Genomic DNA, 24404 nt, shown 5'->3' on the forward strand with positions numbered 1-24404 from the left:
CATGGATGATTTCGGTCTTAGTTTGAACCAACCTAGCATTGCAAAGGAGCAAGGCCAGGTTCTGAGGGTGGCTGGAACTCCTCACTGAGGCCTGAGAGCTCTCAGGGCAGCCAGAAGAGGAAACCGCTGTTAGACGTCTGGTCTCCCTTCCTCTCCAACGGCCTGCTGACCTGCCAGCGCCAAATCTTCTATTCCCTACCACTACTGTAACAGTTGCTCCATCCCCCCCAGAAGCGTCCCCTATCCCTGCCCCCCACCTATGCCAGAGCCCTGACACAGCTGCAAGTAGCCAGGTGATGACAGAGGGCCTGTAAATGGGGGGCAGGAGTCCAAAAGGAGGAGGACTCCAGCCCTCAGTCGGCCCCAGAGGCCAGTGGCTGCAGGCTCTGAGTTCTTAAGGCGGAGAGATTTAAGGCCACTCGTGCTGTGTGTTTGTGGCTGTTGCCACTGCACTCTCGAGTGGGTCCTCGGATGGTGCTCACAATGGGTCATTTTAATGCCTTGCCATGCTTGCTTCCTTGGAATGGCTGATCTCCCACGCAAGGATATGCCAGCCCAAGAATGCTGCTGTGTTCCATCAGGAGCCGCACCCTGTGCCCACTAGCAACGTTACTGGGCTGGCATCCCCCTGGCACAGAATGTCAGCCGGCATTTCTACGACGTCTTCTCTGTGCATCCTGTGGGCTGAAGTCGTGTTCACGCCCCACTCTGTGCAGAGACGCAGCCCCTCCCTTCCCCCAGCCTCCACACTCACCAGCAGGATTTCGATAGTGCCCAAGATGTACATGGCGCCTGCAAAAGTGGTGCCCAGGTAGAAGCAGAGCCCCACGGCCCCTCCAAACTCTGGGCCCAGCGAGCGTGAGATCATGTAGTAAGACCCACCAGCTGCAGACACACACAGAAAGGGGGGAGGTGCTGTGTAGAATCACATGGCAGGAAATCCATCCTCACCCCACCCCATGGATGGCCCTGCTGACTCTGAGTGGGCTGAGCCCCTCCCGGACACATCTGGCCAAGAGACACTCCGGTAGGACAGTCCCACTGACTAGGTCATTTCATTTCATTTCTGTGCCGCCCGACTCCAAAGGCTCGAGGCGGTTCGCAAAATTCCTCCCTCTTGGGAGCAGGGAGGGGAACAGAGAGATCTGAGAACTAAACACCCACCCCTGGGGAGAGGGGAGGTGGCCCGTTCCCTGGCCCCCAGGCGTGCCACAATCCCACTCCCCATACAAGGCAGCCACTGAAGGAAGCTAGGCTGTGGAAGGCTGTGGTCGGTCTGCCCCAATGGGGGCAAGAGCAGGATGGCTACCTGCCCCTCTGCCCTCCACGTTGGTGCTCGCAACTCCTCTGCCATGCCCAGGCTGTTGGGCTGACCCTGGCATCCAGAGGCTCCTTGCCAGCGAAGCTGGAGGTGGTACCGGAACCACAGAGAACCCTCCCCTCCCCCCTCCCCCCAACCCCCTTTCCAAGCCAGCCAAAGTAACGACCACCACTGCTGCCACGCCCCATGGCAGGCAGCAAATGACCCAGGCAGAGGAAGGAAGGGAGGCCCTCGACAGCACCAGGGTCCTGAGCCCCCTCTCCTCGACATACCTGGCACCACCCCGTTGGTTGCAATGGCGCTCATGGAGATGGCCGTCAGCATGGTCTGTGGGAGGAAAGGCAGAGGCGCTGGAGGGCAGGCAGGAGGGCTGGGGCAGTGGGGGCGGGGGAAGAGCCAAAGCCAGCCGGGCCCCCAAAGCATCACCCCCCCCCCGCACATCCTCCCCACTCAGGACAGGCCACCCCTGTGGCGGCTGGAGCCAAGAGAAAGGCAGGGCAGCTCAGTGGGGCAAGCTCAGCCTCCAAGGCAGGTGGGGAGGGAGAAGATGCCCAAGAGCCAGGCCAGCCCCTCCCTGCAAAAGCCCCCAGCAGCCGGGAAGGAGGCCCCTGTGGTGCCTGGGCAGGGGGGGCAAGGGCGGCAGCAGCAGCAGGCCGGGCGGGGGGTGCTTCCAGCCGCCCGCCTGCACTGCCTGGGCCCTGAAGGGACGCGGCTCTGCTGCCCTCGTGTGGCCACTGCTTCGGGGGCCTGGCCTCTTCCTCCGCGCACGTTGCCACCCGGCAAACACACGCCGGCCTGCCTGCCTACCAGTCCGCAAAGGGCTCGCCCCGGCGACTCCCATTCCTCTGCCCAGCAGCGTTTAGAAGGCGCCCCAGCTCACCGACGGAGCGCGCCGCCACTTGGCCCAAGCCCCTCGGGAAACACAGCAGCGGCGGCGGCGGCGGGCCTCACAAGGCCCCACTGCCTGCTGCAGCCCGGCGGCGGCAAGTGGGCCTGACCTGCACGCCTCTCCCCAAACGGGCATCTGGGCCCCCAAGAGCCACGCCCCCTCCCGCCCACCGGGGTCCTTTTGAGCCGGGCTGCGCCGTGGGGCCCACTGGCCGGGCAGGGCTGCCGCGAGGCTCCGGCGACGGCCGCCTCTCCAGCAGCCCCGGCCCCGCGTGCTCCGGCTCCCCGAGAGCCCCTCCCCCCAACCGCCTGCACTGGCACCGCTGCCGCCAGGGAAGGGGTCCCTCCCCAGAGGAGGTCCCCGGCGGGCAAAGGCGGGCATCGGGGAGCGGGCGCTGCTCCAGCGAGAAGCAGCTCAGCTCCCTCTGTCAGGCGGCGGCGGAGGCGGCGGCCTCCCGAGGCGCAGCTGGCCCGCCCGGGCGACAGGCTGGGATTAATCAGCCCTGGCTGCGCGCTCTCCCTGCACGGCTGCCCACCCAGGCAGGTGCATCCATCCCCGGCACTGGCAGCTGGCTTCCTCCCAGCCGGCCGGGCGGGGCGGGGCTGCCACACACGCCGGCAGGCAGCTGGGAGCTCACCCGGCAGGCAGGCAGCCCCCGTCCCGCCGGGGTGTCCAGGCAGCGCTTCGACACTGCACACGTGGGGGCCCTTGGCCAGCAGCAGCTCCTCCTAACAAGCGGGGGGGGGCGCGCCCAAGGAGAGGCAGCGGCCTCTGCTTCCCAGCAGCAGCTGGGGGGGCTCCCCTCTCCCCCCCCACGCTGCCTGCAGGCTGGCCATTGGTCAGGTAGAGCCATTCACCCGTCTGGTAGGGCTGTGCGGTTAACGGCACACCTCCGCGGCCAGATCGGAACAGATCGTTTGCAGGCAGCGCAGGAGGGAGGAGGAGCCGCCCAAACTGGTGCCCCCCCGCCCCCCTTGAGTGCTGCTTTCTGGCAACAACCCCTGAGGCGGGGCTGCCCCAGGAGAGACGCAGCCTGGCCGGGTGCCCCCCCCTACCCACCCACGCGGGGCGGGGGCTCACTCACGCAGGAGCAGCAGAGGATGACCATGCAGAAGGACTCCATGATCCCCGCGATGCCCACCACCCACGTCAGGCGCAGGAAGAGGATCACGCCGAAGATGTTTTGCAGGCAGGGCAGGTAGACGCCCATGAACGTGCCCATCCGCGGAGCCTGCGGGGAAGAAGCGGCCGGCGCCGGTTACCGCGTGAGCCGCGGAGGCGCCCAAGCCCGGGGCCCCCACTCCCGGGCGGTGGCTGCGCCGGGCGGGCTGCTGCCGAGTGCGGCGACCTCGGCTTGAGAGACCGGGAGGAGAGGCGGGCGGGGGTGGGCCGGGGACGCGATGGGAGGGGGCGCCTTGACGGGTTGCGGCCGCCGCTGCCCTGTTGCCTCGGTAGCCCGCCCGGCTTCGTGTCCTGGCGCGTCCAGGTGCGGTTTGTGCCCTCAAGAAGCCACGTGCTAAACATCCGGCCTGCCTGCGCGCGCGAGTGCCGGGCGATGCTGCTGAACCGCGGGCGGGCGGGCGGCTCCAAGGGCCCTGAGGAGGTCCCGGGCGGCCCCCAGTCTAAGCCCCCCCCCCGCTGGCGCCCCACGCACCTTGATGGGCTTCTTCTTGGCGGCGGCGGCGTCGTTGTTCTCCGCCTCCTCGTGCTCGCGGCTGCCCTGCGGCAGGTTGGTGTAGTTGGCCAGGCCGCTGAGCAGCGAGGAGACCATCGGGCTGGTGTCCATCTCCTCCTGCGGGGCGCAAGGAGAGCGGGGGGGGGGCGCGTCAGAGGCGGCGGGGGGGCGGTCGAGCCTCCCCTGCCCCCTCTCCCTCCCCCCGCCTCCCCCTCGGCCCCCTCACCTCGAACAGCGCCATGTTCTTGCCGTCGTACTCCTTCCCCTTCTCCAGGTCCGTGCTGTTGATGAAGGGGCTGCTCTCCTTGGGGTTGCCATCGCCTGCGGGGGCAGAAGCGGGGAGGGGCCGCTCAGCTACTGATGCACCGCCGCGGGAGGAGGACTCGTCCCCCCCCCCGCAGGCCCCTCGCTGCTGCCCCTCCCCCGCGTTGCCCTCCACTGAGAAGAAGGGGAAGAAGGCGCCCCTCCCTCCGGCTGGCCCCCCCGGGGGCGAAGATGGGGCGGGCGCTGCCTTGGCCTCCCCAGGTCTTGAGGAAGAAGGCCCCGAGGGGGCAAGGAGCCCCACCCGCCCCAATCCAGGGCCCTTCCAGGCTGAGACGGGCTCCTGCGGGGGGGGGCTCCTCCGTCCACCCTCCTTGGCCACTCTCAGCCTGCGGGTGGCAACCTTCCTCCTTCCACAGGGCAGAGGGAGGCCCTCCTGGCAGCTGCCCCGGAACAGGGCACTGTTCACCATCCATAGCGCCGCCCGACACCTGGGCCGTGGCAGGTCGGGGATGAGACGCAGACCAGCAGCCACAAGACCCAACCGGGCGAGGAGCGGCCTGGAAAGGAGTCCGGGTGGCGCGTGTGGGGGGGAGAAGTTACAGCCCCACCGCCCCTTCAACCCAATCGAAGAGGGTTGCCAATGCCGTGGCCTGCTTGCTTGAGTCTCCCAGGGGTGCTCCCCATCCACGATAGCCCCCTTGGCCAGGCCCACCCCTGCTGTCGGGAAGTCCTGCCGCTCCTGGGTCTCTGCAGCAGCAGCAGGGCCCCCCTCCCCCTCGTACCCCGAGTTCCACCAGGGGGACGCTGACTCCCCCTCCTCTTGAGTTAGTTTTCCCTGGGACACAGCAGCAGCCCAGCGGGCAGGGCCCGGGGCCCATCCCTGCAAAGAGGCTGCGCTTGCAGCTTTTTGGGGAACACAAACTGGGGCGGGGGGGGGTTGCAGAGCTAGAGCTTGACACCCAGTGAGCTGAGGACTTTGCGGTGGCGGTGTGTGTGTGTGTGCACATTGTGTCCTGTGGACACCTTCCATTGTGCTGTGTCCCACCCACATGAGGGGGGCATGGTGCTGGGCAGCACCTCAAAAAGGCCAGACTTCCTCTCGTCATAAATGCAAGAGTTTAAGTGCATGGAAAATACAGGTAGCAATAGCAATAGCAATAGCACTTACATTTATATACCGCTCTATAGCCGGAGCTCTCTAAGCGGTTTACAATGATTTAGCATATTGCCCCCAACATTCTGGGTACTCAAGGTAGGCAACATAAGAACAGCCCCACAGGATCAGGCCCAAGGAAGCATCTCTATACCAGCTTCTTGTTTCCCACAGTGGCCCACCAGATGCCTCTGGGGAGCCCACAGGCAAGAGCTGAAAGGAGCCTGCCCTCCCTCCTGCTGCTGCTCCTCCTCTGCAGCTGGTATTGAGAGGCATCTTGCCTCTGAGGCTGGAGCTGGCCTATAGCCACCGGACTAGTAGCCATGGATAGCCCTGGCCTCCATGAATTGGTCAAAACCCCTCCTGAAGCCATCCAGCTGTTGGCTGTCTCCACAGCCTGTGGCAGAAAATTCCATCGGTTAATGATACATTGTGTGAAAAAGTACTTCCTCTTGTGGGTGGGACCCCCCTGAAGAGCAAGCCATGCCAGACTGAATGCCCCACCTGGAAGTGCCCCCAAGTCAATGTGCTGCAGGGGTGGGGTGCCTCTGGGGCAGGAGGGAGGAAGTGGGGCCTCCTGCTTCTAAGGCTGAGACACAGACCCTGCTGTGGCTCCCCAGGAAAGAGAGCTCGGCTGGCTGACTCCAGAAGGGAGCCGTTTGGCCTTCCAAAGGGAAGCCAGCCACACTCTCTCGCTGGTCTCCAATGGCCCGGACAGGGATGGGCTTCATGGGGTTGGAGGAGCAGATCAGAAGCGCCTTCTCCTCACTTGTGCGTCAGGCAGTCCATGTGGAGGACCAAGAATCACACACAGGCCCAGTTTGCTTCAATCTCCCCCCTCAAAAAGTGGACCAAGGGCTGTGAACGAGGCGCCACTTTCCCCAAGACATGTATTGACTTCATTCATTCGTTCATTCAGAACAGGGGTTCCCAACCTTTCTAAACAAGGGCACCCCTTCTGTCACAAACCTTCAGCTCAGGTACCCCATGAAGATTTGTGTGTGTGTGTGTGTGTGTGTGTGTGTGTGTGTGTGTGTGTGCATTTGCACACAAATTGAAATGTAATCATCACTAGAGCGGCTGCTCCCGTTACTGGCTGACATCCAGACCACGTCACTCAGGAGAAGGACTTCCTCCCATTGAAACGAGCCTTTTGAAGTTACTCCCAGCAAACTTGTTCCATTAATTTCAAGAAGACTGCTAATGAACAGCTAATGAACTACCGTGTGGGGGGGCAGCGGGAGGGCTCTGAGCACCGCTTAGGAGCCCCTCAAGTACCCATAAGGGGGCTAGTACCCCTCCCCCCAGTTGGAACCCCTGATTTAGAAAATGTATAAGCTGCTCCTTCACAAAAAGGGTCTCACAGTGGCTAACCAATACCAATAAAGAAATAAAAGTAAAAGGTAAAGTTGTGCCATCGGGTCGGTGTCAGCTCCTGGCAACCACAGAACCATGTGGTTTTCTTGGAAGAATAGAGGAGGGCTTGACCATTGCCTCCTTCCGTGCAGTATGAGATAACGCCTTTCAGCATCTTCCTATATCGCGGCTGCCCGATATAGGGGTTTCGTGATTTGAACCAGCAACCTCTTGCTCCATAGGCAAGTTACTTCCCCGCTGTGCCATTAGGTGGCTAATAAAACAAAAACAATATCAAAATATGATCAAACAAAAATACCCCCCCCCAAAAAAAAACACCTGACCTTGGACATGGCATATAGAATCTCATCCACGAGGAAGAGCAAACATTCCAGGTTTAGTAGCAGCACTGGGTGGCGCTGGTGCCTATCAGCATGGTGCCATTCTAAATCACTGGGGTGGAAAGATGGTACAAGCTTGGTCCATGGGACAAAAGCCAAACACCAACCGTGATGTACAAAACAAACAAAAATACCCTGCCCCGTCCCCGATGAAAAGCTTGTCTGAATGAGAGTTAGCCACACCCCTAGGCAAGGCGTTCCTGAGGGCGGGGGCCATCCCAGAGAAGGCTAGCCCTCCTGCGGCCACGCAACGGACCTCACTGGGAAGTGGCACACCTAGGAGGCCCTCTTCGCCAGGGACCTGCTGGCCTGCCTTGCACTGCCCTGGTACCAAATTGGCAATGAAGGCAGCTCCTGCAGGAGGGAGCCTTGCCCCAGTCCAGACTCCCTGCAGCATTTTGAACCAGCTGGAGTTTTTAGAGGGTCTTCAAGGGCAGCCCCACAAAAGACATTCTAGTAATCCATTCAAGATGTAAAGAAAGGCATGGATCACTCTAGCCAAGACTGGCTGGCCCAAGAACTGCAAAGGCTGAATCCCCCCACCTCACCCCCCAGGCCCCAGCAGGCACCTAGTTTTGATTTTAATCTGGTTTAATTTTAATGTAAACAGCCCTGAGCCACTTCAGGAAGGGTGGTATATAAACTGAATAAATAAATAAATAAATAAAAACAAATGTTGAGCACAGCAAGTACTGCAGTACGCTATCTTTCCCATATATCTGGGGGGCTATACCCAGGTTCACTTTTAAAATAGACGCAGGCACAGTCATTCACACAAAGACATGTACAAGTGTACAGACTTTGGTATATTCCTATAATGCCTGAATAGTGCATCCATCTTGCCCAGTTTCAGCTCCCACACCCAGGTCTTTGTGGCCACTCCAATCCCACCGTCGAAAGCACACGTCCATGCAGCCTCAAGACAATAAGATCTCCTATGGCTGGGAGTGAGCATAGCTCTGAAGGCAGGAGCCAGGCCCAACTCCTGGACCCGCCCACAGGTGGCCCCTGCCAGATATTTATTCTACAAGGGACTCGCTGCTTTTTAAAAAGACCACAAAGAGACCTGCAGTCAGCATTTTAAAGGCGGTGCAATGTAGCACCGTCCAAGTAGTTTGGGGCCGGAGTCGACTCCGTTCTGTTGAATCCGTTGCATGAGGCCAGGCGGGGCCCTCGTCTACCAAAGCGCCCACGGTGGCCAGCGTGGGGTCTTCCAAGTGCCACAAGACGCATGGCAGCTGCACCAGAGAGACACGGCAGACTCCCCCCCCGCCCCCCGAATGGCAATGCTGCAGCATGGGGTGTGGCTCAAGGTAAATTAGTACCAAGGTTTGGGTCCCACAGTTCTGTCTATTGAGAAGTATATCTGTATGCTGACCATACATAAAAAGAAAATACAATGAAACACACCATTAAAACTGGGAGACCATCGGAGGCAGAGATCGAGTTGATGGGTTTCTCCATTTGGGGATACCAGCTGCACCCCGAAGGCTTCAAAGTGGAGCTGCTGCCAGCGGGCTGTGCCTGCCCTAGAGAGTGTGGAGGTGGACAAGGAGGCCCCACAGAACTGCCCGTCTCTCACAGCCCCCCCCCCCGCATCCATCCTGCATTCTGCAGCCACGGAAACATTGCCCTCCACTGTGCCTGAGTCCCGGAGGGAGCAGACCACAGGCCACACTTTTCTCTAAGCACAGAATTTGCAGGTGCCGGCATGGAGAGCAGCACCGTTGCGGAAGCAGCTGTTCCGAGGGGATGCCAGTGAGTCTCAACCTTCAGGGAGACCGGACGCCTCCGCCTCACCTCCAGCTCTGGAAGGGATGATGACAAGCACACAACTACAACTGTGGTGGAGATAAACTTTGTGCCTGGTGTGGGGTTGATGCCAGACACCACACAGGAGAGCCACAGGTGACCGAGTGGAATCCTCTCTCAGTATCCACACAAAGCAAGTCCCAACTGCTCCCTGGCCTTTCTCCTGAGGTTTTCAGGGGGGGGGTCCAGGCTTCACTTGCTTCTTGGGTCTGGTGGCTCCCCCATTCCTTGCCCTCCAGGCCCCTAACTTGCTATAGATTTCACCTGATAGCAACAGTCCAGTCACATTTGAAGTGCCCAACAGCCACCAGCTAGACTGCGGGGCACGCAGGGCAAAATGCCAGGAGGACTGAAGCACCGAAGGTGATGCTTCCTCGGACCAGAGAGCAGCACAGGCACAGAGTTGGGCCTCACAGAAAGAGACCACGGAACAAAACAGGGACTCGGGGTCCACTGAATGGTGCCTTGTTGCCTGGCCCTTGGGCCACGGAGGATGGCCAGGGAGGGACAAAAGGAGGTGTCCAGAAAGGTGGACACGGGAGATGATCTCACAGCGCCCAGAACTCCCATCCAAGTCTCTCTCCTGAGCACAGCATAGCAGCCAAGCCAAGGAAGAAAGGCTGATGTTGCGCTGTGTGTGTGTGTGTGTGTGTGTCAGTCATCGTCACCATCATCTTCCCAGTGCGTGCGTGTCTGTGGGAGGGGCTGTGTGACCTCATGGCCCACAATCTCCTTTCTGGGTGTTCGGCAGGCGCAGGAAAGAGGCTGCAGAGACCGGCTGAGGAGTGGCCACAGCTCAGTGGTGGCAGCAGAACCCTGGCTTCGGCAGGTCCCGTCTCTGGGCTAAAAGGAAGCAGGAGTGGAAAAGACCCTCGCTTGGGACTCCAGAAAGCTGCCTCCAGCCAGAGGAGACAACACTGGGCTAGATGGCGGTGTGTGCAGGCAGGGAGAGCCCCCCTGCTGATCAGATAGGAGGAGTGGGGAAAGGTCTGGAGGAAAGAAATGGCCGGAGCCGGACCCTGCTCCCTCCCTCCCTCCCTCCCTCCCTCCCTCCCTCCCGTGCTTGCGCGGACCGCGGACCGGCAGAAGCTCACCAGACAGGGCGGCTCCTTCCCAACTCTCCCACTGGAGCAGCTCTATCAGGCAAAATGGCATGCAGGGAGTATTGGGGCCAATGCCAAGAGGACGTCTGGCCAGTGGCACCTGCGCAGCAGGGAGGGCCACCATCCCACAGAGGGCAAGAGCGGAGGGGGCAGGCCCCCTCTCCCGCTGCTGCTGCTGCTCCCCTGCAGCTGGTATTTGGAGACATCCTGCCTGAGGCGGGGGGGGGGGGCATAGCCACCAGACTAGTAGCCACTGATAGACCTGCCCTCCGTGAATTGGTCCAAGCCCCTTTTAAATCCAGCCAAGCTAGCGGCCATCACCACCACTTCCTGCGGCAGAGAATTGCATAGGGTAATGATGCACTGCGTGGAAAAAGTACTTCCTTTTGTTGGTCCTAAATTTTGCAGCCTTCAGTTTCATGGGATGACCCCTGGTCATAGTGTTGTGAGAGAGGGAGAAAAATCTCTCTGTCCACTCTCTACTCCATGCATTTTATACAGGCTTTGTTTGCCCCCAAATGTATCCCAGTGCCTAAGAAATCTAAAGCCCTCTTCCCAGCACCACCGTCTCATCCACACATTGAGACCCCTCAGCTCTGCCTGTCTCGCTGGCCCTGTCCATGGAACAGGTAGCACTTGAGAGAACACTAACCTGGGGATTTCAATATGCTGCCTGGCAGCCGAAATTTGGCTTCCAAGACCTCCCGGCTGCATTTCCCAACATCATTGGTGTCGACATGCACCATGACAGCTGACCCCTCCTCAGCACTGCCTAGCAGTCTACCTAGACACCGTGTGACACCCACAACCTTTGTACCAGGCAAGCAAATCACTGTGAAGTCTACACGTGGGTCACAGACTCATCTCTCTATGCCCCCAATGACTGAATTGCCCACTACTAGGAGGCCCCCAACCCCTGGAGGAGTCTCCTCTGTGCAAGATGATATGGGTGCATCACCCAAGGAAGGGGTCCCTGCTAAGGGAGCGTTGCCCTCTTCCTCAGACTGATGTCCTCCTTCCTCGAGACCTTCATTCTCCATGACAACAGAGAAGCTGCCCGCCTGGGAGTGGGATGCCTCAGTCTACCACATCCCTGAGGGTCTCATCCACATACCTCTCTGCCCCGCTGAGCTTCTCCAGGTCAGCCACCTTGGCTTCAAGGGGACGAACTGCTCCCTGAGAGCCAAGAGCTACGACTTCCGCCCCTCAAGCAGAGAGTCAGACACGCAACACTCTGTGCATGCACTGGGAAGCAGCCCCTCCCCTGCTGGCATTCTCGGCCTTCGTTGTATTCGCTCTTTAGAATTTAGAGAGCTTGTTTTCTTGAAAGCGAGGTCTTCGCTGCAGTTGCCAGCTAATCAGAGGTGTTTCCCACGCTGTCCTCCGAGGTGGGGAGGATTCCTCTTTGACCTCCATCCTCTACATGTGGGCACTGCCGGCTGCCAGATATTCCCCTTCAGGAATATCTTTGCATGCTGACGGTCCCAGGTTCAATCCTGGCAGCATCTCCAGGTAAGGCTGGGAGAGACTCCGGCTGGGACCCTGGGGGAGCTGCTGCCACTCAGAGCAGAGCAGAGCAGAGCAGAGCATCCTGAGCGAGAGGGACCAAGCTCAGGACTGTCCTTAGAGAGTCTTGGCGGGGGCGGGGGGGGGGCTGGGGCAAACCAGCCAGTACGGGGCCCACTTCCAGTTGATTATGAGGCGATTCCAAGAGTGTGACCCGGAGCAGTTGCCCTGCTTGCCCTGACCAAGGCTCTGACTCGGTAGAGAGCAGCTCTCTCTCCCTAATTTCCACAGAAGGACTTCCTTGTGACCGTCTTGAAACTGCAGCTTTTCCTGTGTAAACCACTTTGTGGGTTTTTGTTGGGAAATGGTCCATAGACCTTTGTCATCATTGTCATCGTCACAGCGTCATCTCATTCACTGGGTACCTCCCGATTCTCCTATCATGTGGCAGGGAGTAACTTGGCCCCTTTCCCCCCCCCCCACGCCTGCTTTAGAATGAAACCTCTTGCGTGCCCTTCTGCATCAAGTCTTTCTGGTGATATCGTCTTGGCAGGGCCTCTCCTGCTGAGCGCCCTCCACTCCGGGGGGGGGGGAGGGTTTGTTCCTTTCCAGCGGCTTCCTTTCCACGGTTCCTGATCCACAGGACCAAACAGCCCACCTGCTTATCGCAGGGTTGCAAGATTCCCTGCAGAGGCTCTGCTGAGACCTTGTCAAGAGCTTTCAGGTCCCATGGATCGCATTACTGCCGAGTACAGAATTGCTGGAGCATCACCCCCATTGCCCTGTGTGCTGACATCCCCAAAGGAAGTCAGGAGGTGAGCAAGATGAGGCGTCCTGGGCAGAAGCCCCTTCTGGGGCTGCTCAGCGAGGCTCCCCTTCCTGCAGTTCTCCCTCACCGGAGCTTTACTAGGCCCCCTTCTTCAATGCCCCGGGACCGATTTCCCGGCTTGCCTGCAAGCTCCTGGAGCCCTGTCCAGAGATCGGTGTTCAGTGGGCATCATCTCCATATGCAGCTCCCGGGTTGCGGGTCACGAGCTCTTTAACTCTGGCAAGGGTGGGCCAGGCGGGGGGGCAAGAGAGCTCACGTGCTGCTTTGCGTGGGGGGGGGAGGCAGGACTGGCTGCTGCCGGAGGGATCCGGAGGGTTCTGCTTGCAGTGCCACTCGTTAAATGTTCCCTCCTCCCGCCCCAGTTTCCTTTACAAAAGATCAGTAGGCTGCAAGGTTTAAGCAATGAATCCATATAATTAATTAAGCTGTCAACGGCTCTCCCCCCCCCCCGCACACCCCTTTTGATTAAAAAAGCAGCTCTGGCCTGGCGTTTTCTTCCAGGTGGGCTTGGGAGGCAGCCCTGGCCCTGCCTTTCAGGGGAAAGCCCCAAACAGCAACTCTCTCGTAGGCACAGCCAGGCCAGGAGGCACATCTCCTCCTCTTCAGCACAAATGCTGCCACCACCGAGCCCCAAATTAAAATGCTAACACATTTTAAACACCAGGTTAGGGATTATTACAGTGTTATGTTATCATTTAATTAACTGATTTATACAGTGCCAATCAGTCATAGAAACATAGAATGGCAAGATTCTGCAGAACAGAAGTATTGGGAGCTCTGCTGCTGGATCAGGCCCAAGGTGGCCCATCTAGCCCAGCATTTTGCTTCGTGCAGTGGCCAGCCAGGTGCATCTGGGAAGCCCCCAAGTGGTGGTGGGGGGGAGTGGGCAAGAATGCCCCCTCCCACTGGTATTCCCTGGAACCTGGTTTTCAGGGGCACGAGGCCCACTCTGAGCCTGGTGGAAACAGACCACGATCCAGGCTCTTGGCCACTGATAGCCCTCTCCCCATGAGTTGCTCTAAACTCCGTAGTTTGACGACACATTGTGCAAAGAAGTGCTTCCTGTGGTCTGTTCTGAATCCTCCAGCTTTTAGGTTCAACGGATGACCCCGGGTCCGAATAGGACGAGAGGAAGGAAAACGTCTCTCTAGCCACTTGATCCACAGCACTGCATAATTCTATAGACCTCCACCTTGCCCCCCATTATCCGCCTTCTTTCTAAACTAAAGGGGCCCCAACGTTGTAGTCTCTCTTCACAGGGGAGCCACTCCAGCCCCCTGATGGTTTTGTCTGCCCTTCCCCAACTCTGCAATATCCTTTCTAAGGTGTGGCAACCAGAACTGGACGCCCGATGATCCAGGTGCCGTCGCTCCATGGATTCCCATAAGGGCACTGCTACACTGGCTGTTTTATTCCCAGCCCCTCTCCTCAAGATCCCCGGCATGGAATTGGCCTCCTTCCAGCTTGTCCAGCGAGCTGCCCCCCCCCCCGCCCCGGCCCCAAGACCCTTTTCCTGGCTGGCTCCTTGTGAGCTTTGCAGCTGCACCTGTTCGCCCCCCCGTGAAGCAGGATTCTGGCCTCGGTGGGCCGCCTGGGGCCTGACTGGGCAGGGCTGGTCTTATGAGTGCTCCTCTCTAGAAAATCCTGGCCCCCCACCCCCACCCCCACCTCCACAACAAAGCATGGCTCTCTGGAAAGGAAGGCCTTCCTGCCCCAACTCCTGACATCACATCGCAGAAGCACCTGTGGCACAGAAAGCGTATTTACTTTACACTGAGAACAGAAACAAGGACATAAGGAGACAAAATATGCATTTATTTTCACGACCACAGGAGGACACCGGAGTTTGGGGCAGGGTAGGATATTGCTGCCGAAGATCCCTTTCCTGGAGGTCTTAAACCAAAGGGCAAGAAACTGCCACTAGTTTGAGATCGCCAAGGGTTCAGATCTAACAGCAGAAGCAGCCCACGGGGCTGGCTCCCCCCCACTTGGAGCCCTGCCCGAGGCAAAGGGGCAGGGGCAGGGACGAGGCTCTCCAGCCCAAGGAATGGCACCGCTGGGGGGACACGAGTCACCACTTCCGTGGAGCAGAGCTGAGCCAGGCAGGCCCAGCTCCATGAGTGCCTCCAGCCCCTTTCTTGTGGGCAAAGCCCAGGAAGCGGTCCTGCTGGGCCACTGGCTTGGGGGCTCCCACAGGGTTGATGTCTCTCTCCACTGGGAGAGGTTGTCTCTCTCCACTGGGAGAGACTGGGGCTGAAGTGTCATCAAGATGTGGCAGGCGCAGATCAGGCCATGGTAACCCATGTCTGGATTACTGCAACACACTCCACATGGGGCTGCCCTTGAAGAATATTCGGAAACTGCAGCTGGTGCAAAATGTGGCAACCAGGTAACCAAGGGTTTGTCCGGAGCTGTCTGTTGGTAGCATATGACACCCATCCTGGAAGAGCTGCATTGGCTGCCCATTGATTTCCAGGTCCAATTCAAAGGCTGTTTCTCCCCTCTACAGCTCTTAACGGTTTGGGCCCTGAAGGACTGCTGGCTCCTGAATGTTTCTGCCCCCTTGACAAGATCCTTGGAGGGAGCTTTGCTCTGCATGCTGACACTGAGGGAGGCTCGACTGTTGTGCACATGGGACAGGGCCTTCTCTGTTGTTGCCCCCTAGGCTTTGGAATGCTCTCCCGGTGGGTGTCCATTCCCTGACCTCTTTGGCTGCCTTTAAAGAGCAACTAAAGACTGCAACGTTTTTCCAGGCCTTTGCCCCTTAGAGGGTGCTGGCCTCTCTGCTCTTCTGCTGCTCTGTGGGCATTTTTATGCTTCTTATCGTTTTTAATTGATTTTAATGTTTTAATCTGGTTTTTATGGATTGGATCAGATTTTAACTTTTGTAAAACATCTTGGGATGAGATTTATGAAAGGCAGTATGGAAATGAAACTATAAATGAATACATAAAGTATCCCAGACTCACTCCACAAGGAGTAAGCCCCACTGAAAACGTGCTTAGCTTTGAACTGTACAAAAATGCTGACTCCCAAGTCATGAGCCAGGAGGATTCCTCCATGGGGTGTGCTGGCTGGCCCCGTCCTTCATGGCCCCCTACACCACCCTGGGAACCCCTCACTGCTTGCAGCCCACCAGGGTCGAAACGACCCTCATCTATGAAACACTGAAGCAGAAGCTGCCTCCGTACTCCACACGCCTGCCAAGACACCCATGATGACCCGCACCAGGCTGGAAAGGCCCCGTCCAGAGCTCGGGGGGGAGGCACAAGCGCCAAACCAGCAGCTCAACGGAACACGATGGCTGCCCGCCCCGCCGTGCACAGCCCCCCCCCCCGCACGGTCACAAGCCTTTCTCGCCCTGCAGTGTGCAGGCAGCCTCACACCCTAAGGGGGAGCGGAGGAGGAGGAGGAGGAGGGGGGGGGGCTTGACAGAGCCAGCGCAGCGCACAGAAAGCCCGCCAGAGAGCACCAGGGAAGCAGCCACCCACATGCTAATGGGCAAGCATCGGAGAAGCAGATTGTGGAGCCAACGGCGAGCACTTTTCTGCTCCAAAGAAGACCGGGTCACTTTCAGCGGAGAGGCGGAGAGGCGGGCGGAGAAGAGCCTGCCACCCTCCCCCTGCCTGCCTCCCTGCGGCCGAGGGGCCGAACCAGCCGGGCGGGGGGCTGCTGCTGCTGCTGCTGCTCTAGGAGCCTGACTGGAGGAGTTGGACTGAGCAGCCCAGCCATGTTGGGGGGCGGGCAGGACGCCCCGCCTCCAGCAGGAGAGGGGCGCAGCAGCAGCGGCAGCGGCGCACGCTTGGCCAGGAGCCTCCCCAGCCCAGGCCGAGGCCCCTTCAGTCTCTCACCCTTCGACCTGGAAAGCGAGCAGCATGTCGCTTGGCCTCCAGCGCCTCCCTCCATCTGCAAGTCTCCCGGGTTGCTTGGGAATGGTGAAGGCAGCAGCGGCTGTGCTGTCCCTTGAAGGGCTGCGGGGTGGTTGCATGCCAGAAGACTGGCCTCTGTGCGCCCCCCCGCCCCGCCCCGCCCCGGCCACCCCGGCCCAGGAGAGCAGAGGAAGAGCTCCTCCTGGGTGGCTGGCAGGGCAGCGGGCGGTCCCTCCAATTCTCCTCATCTCTCTGCGGAATAAGGCTTGTTCTGGGCGGCAGGATCAAGGCCCTGTGTGTGCACCACATTCAGAGTGGGGCCTTCCTAAGGCAATCTGAGCAAGACCTAAAATTAACTGAGCGGACATCGGAAAACTGGTGAGCGTGCGCACATGCACACGCCTCAGAGGGGACCATGGTGGCTGGGGCTCCCTGGCCTGACCAGAGTATTCTAGAGCCCAGGCATTGGAGGGTCCCTTGGAGGCCATCTAGCCCAGCCCCTGCTCGATGCAGGAGATCCAGAGCCAGAGCAATGGCTTGAAGAGGGGCTTGGGTCACTTCATGGAGGAGGGAGAGGTCCATCATGGGCTACTAGTCAGAGGGCTACAGGCCACCTCCAGCCTCAAGGCAGGATGCCTCCGAGTACCAGTTGCAGGGGAGCAACAGCAGGAGGGAGGGCCTGCCCTCAACTCCTGCCTGTGGGCTTCTCAGAGGCATCTGGTGGGCCACTGAGTGAATCCGGAGGCTGGACTAGATGGGCTTCCTTGGGGGGCCTGACCCAGCAGCACGGCTGTTCTTCTGTTCCAGCCCCTGCTTGAAGATCTCCAGCAAGGGGGCCCCAACACCCCACCCCACCCCCATCACTGATTCCATGGCTGGACTGCCTTTACAGTTAGGAAGTGTCCCCGAAGGTCCAGCCCAAACCTAACTTCCTGCGACATGAGGGGTGGCGAGATCGAGTTCTGCTAGATCTCCTGGGTGGCAGAGGACCAGTCTGGGCCTCCTTCCATGCGAGAGCCCTTCCGGTCTTTTGGGGAGTCCTGCCGTGTGCCCCTTGCTCTCCTCTCCTCCAGGCTCAACACACCCGGCTGGTCCTTTCCACCTCCCCTCGGAGGGCTTCTGCTGCCCGTCTCCATTGCCCTCTTCTGCGCCCATCGGGACGTAGGAAGCTGCCTTCGAACGAGTCCGGCCCTTGGTCTCTCGAGCCCAGGCGTGTCTACACTGACAGGCAGCCGCTCTCCAGGGCGCAGGAGGCCCCTCCCTGCCCTCTCTGGAGCTGCGGCTGGGTCTGAACTCGGGGCCTGCTGGCTGCTTCAGTCCAGCCCCGGATGTCTGGGGCTTCCTTTCCCCAGACCCTCTTGGAGGGGGGGGCAGGAGGGGGACACCAGCTCTGCTCTGCAGGCTGGAGCTCTCCGTCTCCAGGTGAAGGTGGGGAAGGCCCCTCTCGGGCTGCTGCCAGTCTGCACTTCCCCTCTGGAGGGGCCAAGGGTCTGACTCCTCAGGCAGCAGCATCTCTGTAAGCTCTCCCTGGCGGGAGGGAGGCGGCCTCGGGTCCTTCTTGCTTCCAGAGCGCCACCTGCAGCCCCCTCTTCCTGGTCTGGGAGGCCGGAGGAGGAAAGGCACCGCTGGAGCAGAAGCCAGTGAAGACGGACTGCTCTGCCAGCTTGGCAGAGGACTTCTCCTCCCCAGGGCTGTCCTTGGCGGGCCTTGGCGGGGTGTGGGGCCCAGGGCAAATCAGCAGTGCGGGGCCCCCTACCACTAAAAGAGCGGGGCCTAACCCTAACCCTAACCCTAGCCCTGCTTCTCCTCCAGGGGAAGCGGGAGGAGGGGCCGCATGGGAGGGGTTCTGGGGTGGGCTGGAGGCCGGCTTGCTCCCCTGCGGTGGGCTTGACGCCAGCCTCAGGGAGGCCACCGGCACCTGGACCCGCTGCAAGGCTAGGCAGGCAGGAGCTGGGCATCTCTTGGGGCTCTCCACCCCACTTCTTCCAGCCCGCTCTTCCTCAGTGCCTTGAGCTGACTCAGACAGTGGACACAAAAGGTGGTGTGATTATGGGGAGCTGGGGCAAGCAAAGGCACGTGGGGAGCCGCGACACTTGCTGGAAGGACACAAGGACAGCGTTGCTGCTGGATCAGGCCCAAGGAGGCCAGCCTCCTGTTTCTCACAGTGGCCCACCAGATGCCGCTGGGGAGCCCACAGGCAAGAGGTCGAGGCCATGCCCTCCCTCCTGCTGTTGCTCCCCTGCCACTGGGATTGAGAGGCATCTTGCCTCTGAGGCTGGAGGGGGCCTAGAGCCCTCCCACTAGTAGTCGTTGACAGACCTCTCCTCCATGAAGTCCTGGTTCTCGTGTGCTGTGAGCTAGCAGGGGCTGAGCTGCCCCCCACCGCCCACCACCACCTCACCAACTGCCCAGGCCGAGGAGGAGGAGGAGGAGGAGGAGGAAGGCACACAGGGTCTCTGAGACAGATGTGGGCAGCGGCAGCAGCAGGAGCAGCAGCAGCCCTGAAGAATGAGACTGGCACGGCCCACAGCAGCCCCTCCAGGCCTGTGCCTGGGATGCTGGAACCGGCACAGAACCCAGATTGCTGGGAGCGGAGGTGGGCCTGGCTGCCCCAGGGTGAAGGGATGCAGCCGGGCGGGGCCTGCTGGCCCGCAAGGACAAGCCACCTGCAGGCCAATCTAGGCAGAGGAGCTGAGGGGTGTGACTCTTCCTGGGGCCAGCACCTGCCTCAGCCGTGTGACCACACCTCCGCACGCACAAGGGAAGGAGCACGTGCACAAGCCAGGCCGGCTTAATTCTGGAAGAGCTGTCAGCGCCTTCACACAACTGGCTCAGGCTCCCTGCCTGCAGCTGGCTGGTCCACATCATGGGCTTGTGCATGTGCCTGGTCGCCGCACTGTGCATCTAAGCCCCAGCCCCTCCCCTCCCCAGGCTGGGTTGGCCAGCTCCCTGAAGCCCTTGACACCCTTTGGGTCTGCAGCAGGCAGGGACAGACAGAAGCTTTGTCTCTCTGCGATGAGAAGCTTCTCCCAGAACAGGCCCTCCTCTCTGGCCAGTTAACCACCATCCTCCAGACAATAAAACCATCAGGCTTTAGGGGGCGCGCCAAGCTCTGGGATGCTGATTTTGACACTGAGTGGCTCGGAAAGCCTTTTGTCTCATGGAAAAAAGGAAAGGCTGTGCCTTGGAGTGACTCCTGGCGCCCACAGAGCCCTGTGGTTCTCTTTGGTGGAATACAGGAGGGGTTGACCGTTGCTTCCTCCCTCATAGTATGAGATGAAGCCTTTCAGCATCTTCCTATATCGCTGTTGCCCGATGTAGGTGTTTCCCATAGTCTGGGAAACACACCAGCGGGGATTCGAACCGACAGCCTCTGGCTTGCTAATCAAGTCATTGCCTCGCTGCGCCATTAGTATTCATTATGGAATATACCGGCTGCTCACCAGGTGTTGCAGCCCGCAGCCCTGCTCCAAACCCCCCTCCACTGTGGGAGGCTGCTCCCCTTCTCTCTACGCAGTGCATGATGGGGAAAGGGAATGTGTGCTGTGATCACTCCAGGAAGGCCCAAGGCAGTGGCCAAGAGGGAAAGAACCAGCTAGGCCCTCCCCCTGGGCACCACTCGAGGTGCCCCCTCAATGAGCAATCTAGTAGGGAAGCACCAGTGGTGGGAGAGGAACACAGAGAGAAGGCAGGAGGGTTTCACGCCAGTGCCAAGGCTGCCAGAGGCATTGGTTGCCGCTTGAGGACGGATGGAGGAGGGAATTCTGGGAGCTGCAACTTTTCCAGTGAGGGTTGCAGGAGCTGCACTTCTTGAAAAACCCTGGAAGACCTGCCCTCCAGGGGCCACATTTGGCAAGGCACCTGTTTTCATGGGCAGCAAGGGAAAATCTTTCAGCATCACAGGATTCCTGCAGTTAGCCCCCCCCCCCCCGCACAGCAATCAGGCCCCCACATTCTGCACCAGCTGGTGCTCCAGCCTGTTCTCAAGGGAGGTCCATGCAGGGAATGTTGCAGTAGTCCAGACGAGAGGTGTGGGCAGGGTTCCCTGTTCTGGCTTCACCTGGTCAAATGTGTGTGTGATGTTTCCCCCCTGCAGAGTGTTGCCACCCACTGTAAGTGCCGGAGACGGGTCAGGCGCCTGGTGTTGGGACTCTCCACCCGTGAAAGGTTTGCGTTCCAAGCGGCTTAATGGTCTCGGCCAGTTAGTCAGTCTGCTGTGAGGCAGCAGAAATCTTGCCTTTCCAATGCCTGATACAAAGCCACGTCGATCTGCAGGGACTCTCTATACATCAAGATCACACGACATACGGAGCAGCTCATATAAAGTCCATCAGCTGGTTAGAATTCAACTAAATGTACATATGGCAGACTCACAACCAAGGCACCCTTGGAGGCTCTGAGGCAGGACCCTGAACTTCGTGGGGGCGGATTTCCCGGAGGGGGCAACCCCCCCCCACCCACTGCCAAGTGGAGGAGGCGGGGCTCAAGCCCTCCTCCAGACTTCCTGGGGGAGACAATGCCCCCCCCCCGCCGGCTGCCAGGTAGCAGCAGCAAGCTCTCATGCTCAAGTCCATCAGTCAGTCAAACAACACAGTCCTCTGTAGCAGCTCAGCACGTGCCTGGGAGGTCAGGGTTAGGGTCTCATGCTCTGTGTCTCTGATCAGAAATAGTCTAACTAGGAGAAAAGCTGGTGGTGCTCTCTGCATGCAGAGCGGCCCCATCATCCCCTCGGGGGAATCTCTTCCAGTGCTCACACATGCTGCCTCCCATTCAAATGCAAACCAGGATGGACCCTGCTTAGCAAAGGGGACAATTCATGCTGGCTACCCCAAGACTTCTCCTCCCATGCGCCCCATGCCCTGCCCTAGGAAACGGAGAGTCTGTGCCCCTGCTCTGAGGTGGGTTGGCATGCTGTCGTGGGCCAGGCCAGGAGCAGAGAGCGCCGCCAGGCTCAGCAACCGGGGGGCGGGGGGGGGGCTCCTGGGTGACCCTGGGCTGGTCACCAGCTCTCAGCCGAGCCGACCTCACAAGATATCTGCTGCGAGGATAAAACTGGGGAGAGAAAACTCTGCGTGCCAGCCTGAGCTTCCTGGAGGGAAGCAAAAAATAGCAGCCCACCCCGATCTACGACATTTCTGCACAGGTCAGAGCAAGGCACAGCTTCACCTCTTTGCTGCCCCCCCGCCCCCCCCGCCTGGCTCAGAGAGGGAGTGGGGTGTGTGTGTGTGGGGGGGGGGGTGTGCCGCTGGCATATCTGCAGCCGGCTTCGTGGGGACGGTGGGCGCTTGACGACGCGGCAGTCCCTGAGTGTTTGGCTTATTCACCGCCACCGATTAATCAGCGGCATATTTTAATCTGCAATTAAAGCATTAGCTGGCCAATCAGACGGATAACCTGATTAAAGCGCCCAGCCCCCGCGGGGCCTCCAGCAGGGTCTGTGTCCTGACCCAGGCACCACGAGGCCCTTCCCCACGGGGGGGACGCACGGAAGAGACCCTTCCCAGCCCCACGGGAATGGCGGGTGGGGGGACTGGAGTCCAGCCCCAGGGCTCCCGCAGATGCCCCCCAGCCCGCCTCCCCCCCCCCAGAGCCAGGCTGCAGCCGCCCCATCCCCGACCTCGCTCGCTCGGTTTCCATGGCAACCCAGAGCAGGAGCCTCGGCTCCCAAGGCACTTATGTAACACCTACAGCTGGCCCGGGCCCTGGGAGGCACCGCTGCCCGCCTGCCTGACACAGCGCCGGGCAGGGGCCCTGGACACCCCTCCGCTGGCCTCTGGGCCCCAAAGCACCCCAGCCCTCCATCCGTGGGCATCGAGGGGCAGGGCAGCCTTCCGCCGCGGGGGGACGGGGAGGGCCAGCCAGCCTGCCCCGCTTTCGCCCAGTGGGCATGGCTCCCTGCCCTCTCCCCTCTTGGCAGGGCCAGGGCTGCCGCCCAAGCTGGTGCAGTTGTGCTCTGCACATGCCCAGAGGCCCCTGTGGAGGACTTGGCTGGAAAGCAGAGTCTGTGCTTGGGCCAGCCCTGGCACACATCCAGCCCTGGAGGCTGAGGACCAGAGTTGGTGCTTGGAGGGAGACTGGAGGACGGCCTGGGCCCCTCTTCATGCTCCTGGTCCCAGCAGCTGCCCTCTGGAAGTCGGGGCGTCGGCCCCCTTTGGCTCCACAGTCCCAGCAGCGCGTGGCCACTGTGGGCCTGGCACCTCCTGCCCACTACTCTCCTGGCAGTCGAAACCATCCCGATGACCACCTGCACAGTAGGACAAGATGACCACCTCCCCACCCACCTCCAGGGCCAGCAGCTCACCGGCCCATCCATGGCCAGAGGTGCAGCTCGGTACTTCTGAAGCCTAGACCGGAGGCCTTTGGAGACTGCCCCCCCCCCCGACACACACACACAGCTGCAAGTTAAGCATCATTTTTTAACATGTAGGTTATTGCGGGCACAAACCACACCACCCAGGACAGACTAAAGGGGGGGGCAGAGTGTGTGGAGGCCTTGAACTTGGGCCCCGAAGTCCAGGGGTCAGAGCGCCCCTGTCCACGGCCCAGGCAAAGTCGCCAGCAGGGCTTGTAGTTCCCTGCTCACCTTCTCAGCCCCATCAGGGAGGGAAGCAGGGGCCCCGACTCAGCCAGTCCCTGCTGCCTGCTTGGGCACCAGGAACCCCCCAGCCGGCTGCCAGCCCTTTGCTTGGCTCTGCCACCCGCTGCCCCGGGCCCCTCTCTTGCTGGCTGCCTGGAGAAGGAAATCCTCCTTGCAGGAGCAAGCGGGCGGGCGGGGGAGCAGCAGACGGGAGGAGCCCACACAAAGACTGGGGCGGGGGCCTTGGGAGTGAGCCCCCTGCATCTGCTTGGGCAGCGGGTGGTTTGCATGGCTTGCTGACTGGGAAAGGCTTGGGCAAACACCTTTGCTTACTTTTTCTAAACGGTCACAATTTTCTACCCCAAAGAAATAAGTTTCTACAAAAAATGGACGACCAGATTTCCTTCCCCGTCTCCTTGCTCTACTCGCTTGGGGTAACACCCCCCTCGCCCCCCCCCCACAGAGCCCTTCCCCGATGCCCATGTCTTTCCCATTACTGGGAGGGGAAGATGGAGCCCGAGGATTCGCCATCAGAGGAGAATCAAGCCGCCTGGAGGGCCAGAGGTGGCAGAAGCCTCCCCGGCTGTGGGGCAGGGCATCCATGCCGAGAGCCCCCTTTGGGCTGGCTTGGCAGGACCTGGGTGCTCTCTCCTCAAGGGCTTGCCGGTGGGCCCTGCTGATGCCGCCTGGGGGGTCTCCTCCGCTGCCCTCCCTTGGGGCAGAATCTGCTGCTCTGGGAGGGAGGATACAGGCCTGCAGAGCTGCCCACGGCTCAGAGGCTTTTGGGGGCCAGATGACTGGGCAAAGGACGGGCATGTTGGCTTCCCCGGCTCTTTGGGATGACTATTTTATTTGTTGGTTTGTTTATTAGTCACTAATTAATGGTTATTAGCCCACGAGGGAGGAAGGCACCCTCAGGAAAAGAGGCTTTCGTCCTGGGAACACTGGACGGACCCATCAGTGCTGAGCCTCAGAATGCGGCCCAGGAGGCTGGCTTCAGCCATGTCCTTTGTGAGATGGAGGAGGAGGCCCATGCAGCGTGCACCCACCTCAGCTGGGCCTGGGCGGGGGGGCAGAGCAACAGCCCTGCCAAAAAGCCAGGTGCCTGAACCACAGCGGCAGGGGAGGGCTCCCCCCCTCCCACTGACAGCCAGAGCAACAGCCAGCCTTCAGTGGGCCCCAACCCCAGTGCCCAGGAAGGTCCCCTTTGTGGAGCCCCCACTGCTCAGGAAAGGCCTGTCTGGAGACACACACCCAGCCGCATCTTCTCTGCACTGTGGGCCCAGCCCTGCTCCTGGCCACACATCGTGGCCCCCCCCGGCAGAGGGACGTGCCCCAGCCGTGCCTGGAGCGCGATCTGAGCTGACTGGGGGTGGGGCTGGTGGGGAAAGAGAGAAAACTGACAGGGCAAAGGGGGAGGCTCCTGCAGTGACTCACTGCCCCCCAGCACACACACCCTCCTTGAGTCCTGCTGACTCATGGCTGGGATTCCCACGGCTCATCTAGTCCACAGGTGGCAGCCTCCTCTGGTTCCAGGAGCTGCCGATTCACCAGATGGTGGCCTGAAGGTGGGAAACATTTTCTCTTGCATAGCTCGGTCCCTGGGTAGGTGGGTGAGTGGGCTCCTAGGAGAAGTTTCCAAGTATCTC

General features: G+C 60.3%; 1 protein-coding gene across 2 annotated transcripts in view; it reads right to left on the reverse strand.

The window, feature by feature from the left end:
- The window catches only part of SLC12A5 (solute carrier family 12 member 5), a 101554-nt gene that overhangs the window by 37837 nt on the left and 39313 nt on the right, over positions 1-24404 (reverse strand). For both annotated transcript variants that reach the window (XM_053246270.1, XM_053246271.1), the window contains exons 2-6: positions 4112-4206; positions 3865-4002; positions 3295-3441; positions 1594-1648; positions 755-885 (exon numbers count right to left, since the gene is read on the reverse strand). In XM_053246270.1, coding sequence (XP_053102245.1) covers positions 755-885; positions 1594-1648; positions 3295-3441; positions 3865-4002; positions 4112-4206 — 566 coding nt within the window. The remainder of the gene's footprint in view (positions 1-754; positions 886-1593; positions 1649-3294; positions 3442-3864; positions 4003-4111; positions 4207-24404) is intronic.

The sequence above is a fragment of the Hemicordylus capensis genome, chromosome 4, assembly GCF_027244095.1.
Source record: "Hemicordylus capensis ecotype Gifberg chromosome 4, rHemCap1.1.pri, whole genome shotgun sequence".
In the NCBI taxonomy this organism is placed as follows: Eukaryota; Metazoa; Chordata; class Lepidosauria; order Squamata; family Cordylidae; genus Hemicordylus; species Hemicordylus capensis.